General features: G+C 34.2%; 1 protein-coding gene across 14 annotated transcripts; it reads right to left on the minus strand.

The window, feature by feature from the left end:
* Positions 1 to 438: 438 nt before the first annotated feature.
* On the minus strand, positions 439 to 5,478 carry LOC113732503 (probable plastid-lipid-associated protein 10, chloroplastic). Of its 14 annotated transcripts, none has more exons than XM_027258321.2 (10): positions 5,231 to 5,296; positions 4,103 to 4,210; positions 3,585 to 3,766; positions 3,341 to 3,454; positions 3,102 to 3,236; positions 2,889 to 2,984; positions 2,097 to 2,177; positions 1,548 to 1,634; positions 1,029 to 1,084; positions 439 to 788 (listed from the first exon to the last, which is right to left on the minus strand). In XM_027258321.2, the coding sequence occupies exons 3-10, from the start codon at positions 3,735 to 3,737 to the stop codon at positions 671 to 673; spliced, it is 840 nt and encodes a 279-aa protein (XP_027114122.1). In that variant the 5' UTR covers positions 3,738 to 3,766; positions 4,103 to 4,210; positions 5,231 to 5,296; the 3' UTR covers positions 439 to 670. The 14 variants fall into 14 exon arrangements, with proteins under 14 accessions (XP_027114122.1, XP_027114120.1, XP_071936605.1 ...); XM_027258319.2 differs by having other exon boundaries at positions 3,585 to 3,793; positions 5,231 to 5,295; XM_072080504.1 differs by lacking the exons at positions 4,103 to 4,210; positions 5,231 to 5,296 and adding an exon at positions 5,321 to 5,478 and having other exon boundaries at positions 3,669 to 3,766.
* Between the last annotated feature and the right edge of the window lie 755 nt (positions 5,479 to 6,233).

A 6,233-nucleotide genomic window follows, 5' to 3' on the forward strand; every position in this document is an offset into this window, starting at 1 on the left:
TGAATTTATTGACAACCATAACCAATTTATTTATAAATAAATAATTTTTATATTTGCATTGAAGATCAGTTAAATGAACCAAAATAACGATTAATCCTTTGACTAGAAGCTTGTTTCAAATTGATTTATTTTTATTTAAAATTTTGCATCATTGTCTGTATTCAAGTGAGTTACTTAGATTAATTTCTCAATAGTTCCCCTTTAATTTAATTGTTTTACAAAGAAATAAATCATACAATTCTCGAGGATATGACCCTATTCATTACTATATTTGAGTATATATTTTTGGGTAGAAATTTTTATTTTTGTCGGTTTGATACCATTAATCATTGCCATTGGGGCTTCTATTTGGCCTAATTTATCTTCAACAAGTTTATTCTTGCTATTATAAAATAGCTATAGCTCAGATATCTCTCATATGGTATCAGAGCCAGAGGGTGGAACCAAATTGTATTGTATGTATTCAAACAATTAGAGAAAAAGTTCAAACAAAACCGTTCTGTAAGGAGAATTTCAACTAAAGATCCCCCAAATTCCTCCCTCGTCTATAGAGTTTGTCAGTTTTTTTTTTTTTTTTTAAAAAAAAAAGGTGAAGTAACTCACAAAATCGACGAGAACAATACAAAAAGGATGGACAAAATACAACCACTTAACTCGTGATTTCAACTTCTTATAATACAATTGCTTGAGCTCTAGTGAATACAAAAACCCCCCCACCTCCAACAGCACGACCTAAAAGCATATTCTTGTCCAGATACGATAGGTAATACAGACCTCCCACAGAAGTCCTGCATATTCCATTACATGTGAAAATGAAGGGTTAATCTTCTACCTACTGACAATGATTATATTGTCAGTTTCAGATAAATGACAATTATATAAAATTTGAATTTAAAATATAATTTTTGCACATGTATCATAAATCCAATCGCAATAATGTACATAGTAACAGTGTATGTAAGATTTACTCAAAAATCTACAAAAAACACAGATCAACAATGATGGCAATTAAATGTGCCTCTACATACCTTCCTGGGTTTCTCACAGGAAATTCAGCTTTGAAAGCTCGGATGAACTGTAAGATCTGTGTAATTCATCATGCAACTTTTGAGCAAAAGCATTGGATAATAGTGTAAAGAGTTACTTAAGGTAATCTGCAAATTGAAGCGGTCATGTAAATATGGCCTTGGGCCTAGTCCAAACGTGGCATGCTTTGTTTAACTGTAGCACACGTCAAGCAGGCAGAAAGGAATAGCAGCATAAACAAACAAATGTTTACATGTTTTTCAGGTCACCTTTGTTCTAACCTTTAAACTCAAATAGACCACAGAAAATAAAAACAAAAAAATAAAGATATCAGTGTCAATAAGGATTTAGCTTCTTTTTCTTTGTTTATCAGTTTGTTTCAAAAATTTTAACCTCATGAAAAGTTTAGCATATAGTTAGTTTTCAGTTTAAATTAAACAGAATTTAGACCGAAATCTTACCAGAAGATAAAATTCAAGACTATACAATGGAAATCTCCAGCTTAAGAGCATAGGATATACCTGGAAGCTAATAAATGACCTCGGTAGTATTGCTGGAGCTATCAGAGCTTGCAATTCTTCACTAATATTTATGTTGTTAAGAGCTATCTGTTAAAGAAAGTTGGCATCCCAAAAAAACTCCAAATAAGTTAATTGCAATACTTTTTGTATTATTGAGATTTCCACATATGCTAAGCTCAAAGGCTGGTTATTAACCAAGAATTCAGTTTCTGATAAAATCCAGTTCATCATCCTGAGAAATGATGTTAACTGAGGTTTGTACCCAAAGACTAGTTTGTTAAAGAGATTTGCGGTCCTCCAATGAAACAAATAAATTAAAAAAAAATGAAAAAAAGGAGTAAGGTCCATCTTACATTTAAGTTTACGAAGACAAAATTTTTACAATGCCTTTATCCATGAAAAAAAGAGTAAATATGCAATTCCAGATTAGTCATTTGAAAAGCAGGCATAAAAATCACAAGTTCTTCAAAGAAGCATGCAGCTAATAATTTTTTAAACTTGCTAATCCTTGATATGCATTTCATATTGACTATTGATTGAGAAGCAAACCTCTTCAAACTGAAGATAAATGTTGCGCGACGAAACAACAGAGAATTTGGCAGAGACAAGCAAAGTTGCACCTTCTTGCTCCTGTCAGAATGCCAAAATCGTATTGTCTCAACAGAAAGCTCACAAAGGATAAGAATCAAAATATAATAGACCAAGAAAACCAGAGTCAAGCACACAAGGGTATCAGTCAAAATACAACTTTTTTTCTACCGTTAATTTATACTTAATGCAAAACAAACAGTTAGTGAGGCAACTCTTAGGCTTCAGAAATACAATGCAGTCATACAAACAACATAAGCGGCCCCAAAAATACTCTCCTCCCATCACACCAGCAGAATCTCATCACGATATCCTCCATAAATGCCAGCAAAGTTTCGAATATTCCTTCAGAACTGGAAATAATCATCCTAAGAGGTTATGGCTGAGGTTACTTCTATGTTACATCTGCTTAAATATTTGATCTATAGTAACTTATCAGCTAAGAGGGGATCACCATGAAAAGCTGGATTCACATAGGAAAATGCTTGAGCAACTAGAAGATGATTTGATTTGCTTCATTTACCTTTTACTTGGTTCACTATAATTTGTAATAAAAAAACATACTCTTTCATAAGAAACAGCATTTCAAAGTTGGAAGCAATACCTTAGACTGGGATTTCCATAAGATAATCAAGTTAGCAGTCTTACATGAACCGTTATGTTTCCAAAATGATACCTCGCTAAGCACAAGACTTGAAAAAGAACAATATGTAGAGAGTCATATCAATAATAATAACAGAATTGATACTTTACCTCCAACAAACTTGGAATACTCCACTTCACAATATTACGTACTACTCCTCCATTGGATTCATCCCGGCATTCAAATTTTTGAAAAATCTGGCCGACCTGTTGACAACCATGTCAACCACAGATATGACGATGCAGGAAATGAGATTACTTTAGGTCACAAAGGGATAAAGGAAAAGAAAATGGGTTAATGTGTAGTTCCCCAATGAATATAACCTGAAAGAAGGGAAGCCTTGCAGCTGACTCAAAAAGAATGAGGACATCAGGAGCAGATGTGTATTGCAGACGCCATGTCCCATCCAACTCACCCAAGTCAATGGCTTCACCTGCATCAAAAGCTTCCACGCTCACCTGGCTCATTTGGGGAATTCATGAAAAATTAGAACCACATTAGAGAAGGAGCATTTAAAAACATATCCTTCTCTTAAGAAGAGAAAAGGGAAAAAAAAACTGACTAGAGCTTCCTCAATTACAGAGCGCTGGTCGGCAGTTGTCACAAGTCCGCGTTGAGTGTCCCGGATGACTCCAAGCAATTCATACTTCTTGTCTTCCAGTTCAGTTTCAGCATCCTGAAAATGACAATTGACCGCTTTTCTAGTGAGAAAAGTAGAGAAAGATGGGCGTGGAAAACACTGTTTCAGAATCCAACAGAAATATACTAATAATATATTATCCATTAAAGAAGATTGAGGACAGAACCCTTCTAGGAGACAGCCCTACAGTTGCCGAATAATGGACCACTTTTTGATGGTGCACATTGGTAGAAGAGTTTGGAGTTGGTACCAGAGACTTTTTGAATGGTACAGCCCTAATTACTGCTGCAGAACACACGGGAAAAGCAATTACATCCATTTTCTGGGCCAATCTACTTCTGCTCACATCTGTATGAAAACCACTGAATATGTCACCTGGCATTTTGGCATGGGAACAAATTATGTGTTGTTATGCCCAATTTGATAGCACAGATGACCAAACTAGCCAACATATTTCTTTTCTCGATCTAATGGTCATTAGTGCACTTCAAAACAATATATTTAATACCACATACAATTTGACATCTCCTTAACAAGCATATCAAAATTTGTAAGCATACTGCAGAAGAGAAGAAGTTGGGAAAACAAATGAGGGCAAACTGTAGGGGGGACAACTGATTGAATAGCTAAGACGATCTGTATCATGCTCTTGACAAAAAATTTGCTTGTCAATCCAAGACAAACCTAAAGTGAAACATGCGATAGCAGTTCAAAGTATGCGCTGCTGATTCAACAACGACCTTCACCTAGAATGACAATTCTAGCTGTAAAAGACAAATATCTGCGCAGCCACTACCAGAGCAAAACACTACAATGTCAGAAAAGTCTAAAAAGTCTTCAAAGTGTACGCATCTAAAAAGTCAGTATTTAGAAGAAAATCCCAGAATTATATCATCGAGCAAAGAAACAACCACTATAATGAAAATACCAAACTCAGCAGCAAAGTAAAAATGCAAGATAAAATGCAAAAATCAGAAAATAGGAGTAAATAACAAGAAAAGAATTATATGTCTGAAAGAAAATGACAAAACCAACATGAAAGCAAACTGATAAGAGGAAATGCAAGACAAATTGCCAGACTGCAAAAAGCGTAATATAACCCGTCAAAAGTTTTTGACAGATGTGGATACAGACATACGAAAATCAAAGAAAATCAGGTACCAGATCCCTTGAATCTATCCACCTCGAATATAAGCTATTCAAGGCAAAACCATCCTAGGGCTCTATCAGGGGTGAGAACTAACTATCTCAAAAGCTGATGCACATAAATTTGATCATGACAATGGACGAATTATAGTTGTTCCCGGTGAGTTACTACTTACTAATTAAAAGCAGCTCAACAAGATTAGTTGCTCTCCCTTACAAAAATAACTACAAGCGCATTTGGATTGAAAATTTATTTGGAAACATAATCAACTACTCTTTCTAATATCGCCAATTACATTTTCTAGATTCATCAGTAATACTTTTTTTTTGAGGCATCATTGCTAACCAATTCATTGCTGAGGCATTCAAAACATTTTTCTTTTATTCCTTTTTCTTTTAAACCATTGGACGAATTCTGGTGGAAAAGAGGGTAACTATTGATGCATAGTGCTACAAAATAAAGCTGTTAAAGCAAAATTCTGAGAACGAAATTCTAACAAAAGTGATCAAATTTATCACAATTTATGATTATTTTCAACACGAATAATGTCATATCATCACTACAGTTGGGATTGAAAAGAAAAGGAAAAACAGCAGATAAAAATTCAGAAAAAAGAAAATAGAGACACTCAAACAAGAAAAGGAAGTGAAGAAATGCAGGCTTACTACTAAAAAAGAAGCAAAATCGAAGGAAGAAGCCAAATAAGATTGTTAGGAGGAGGAGGAGGAAAAGAGGAGACAAATTGCCAGACTTACCAGAAACCGAAACAGAGACCGAGAAAGTGACTTAAAGAGTTAGTTGGAGATAGAATTCCCGCTCCAGAGTTGTCCTGGTCTCCTCCATTTCCACTGTGTGCCTTTCTTTTCTTTTTTTTTTTTTCTCTCTCGATGGACGAAATTGCCACAGTGCTCCGACGCATTTTTTGATTGAAGGTACCTTTTAAAAATTCAAAACGTCTCTCACGTCTCGTCAAATCAATAGCGTATTTAGAATACATATTATTTATATCTTATTTATATACATTAATTTAATTGTATCATTAATATATTTTTTAATTATTTTTTTATCTCACATTCATAAAATTATCTTAAATAATTTACTATCCAAACACACTCATTTTCATCCTTTATTTACAAAATAGTAATTTTATATTTCTTACAAAATCAAGATAAAATTTAGTTTCAACTTAATCTTTTAATCACTTTTTATACTGAATTCATCACGTGATCACACATGCTCATTTTTTAGCTGTCAAAATATTTGTAATTAAAGAAATAATACAATCCATATTTATTTTTGTCTTTTGTAGGACTGACCCAAATCATATTTATTTTGTATTGCATCAAGCTCAAACTTCCTTCTTGCATGCGTGCCCCCCTCCCCCACCCTCAAAGCACATAGTATTATAATAAGACGAAGCAACTTTTTGGTAGCGTATTCAATCAAATGAGTTTTTTTTTCCCAACTACGGATCCCATACTATCCCCCATAAACTGAAAATCCATAACCCCAACTTTTATAGGAATGCTGTTTAGTTGGCCTATGCCTGTTTGAACAGCCTTGGTTAATCCTGTCTTTTTTTGATAAGAAACAATACCATCTTTATAAGGTTCCTCCTCCGAATGAAATTCAATGGGATCCAGAGTGGGATCTCACCTTTTTAAACAC

The sequence above is a fragment of the Coffea arabica genome, chromosome 2e, assembly GCF_036785885.1.
Source record: "Coffea arabica cultivar ET-39 chromosome 2e, Coffea Arabica ET-39 HiFi, whole genome shotgun sequence".
Lineage (NCBI taxonomy): Eukaryota > Viridiplantae > Streptophyta > Magnoliopsida > Gentianales > Rubiaceae > Coffea > Coffea arabica.

Excerpts from the sequence above, each read along its gene's own strand:
- LOC113732503 (XM_027258312.2), bottom strand. The coding sequence starts at position 3,800 with ATGCCAGGTGACATATTCAGTGGTTTTCATACAGATGTGAGCAGAAGT. Across the intron at positions 3,455-3,584 it reads TAGGGCTGTCTCCTAGAAGG|GATGCTGAAACTGAACTGGA; the intron begins GTTCTGTCCTCA and ends TGTCATTTTCAG. Across the intron at positions 1,085-1,547 it reads GGTCATTTATTAGCTTCCAG|ATCTTACAGTTCATCCGAGC; the intron begins GTATATCCTATG and ends TGAATTACACAG.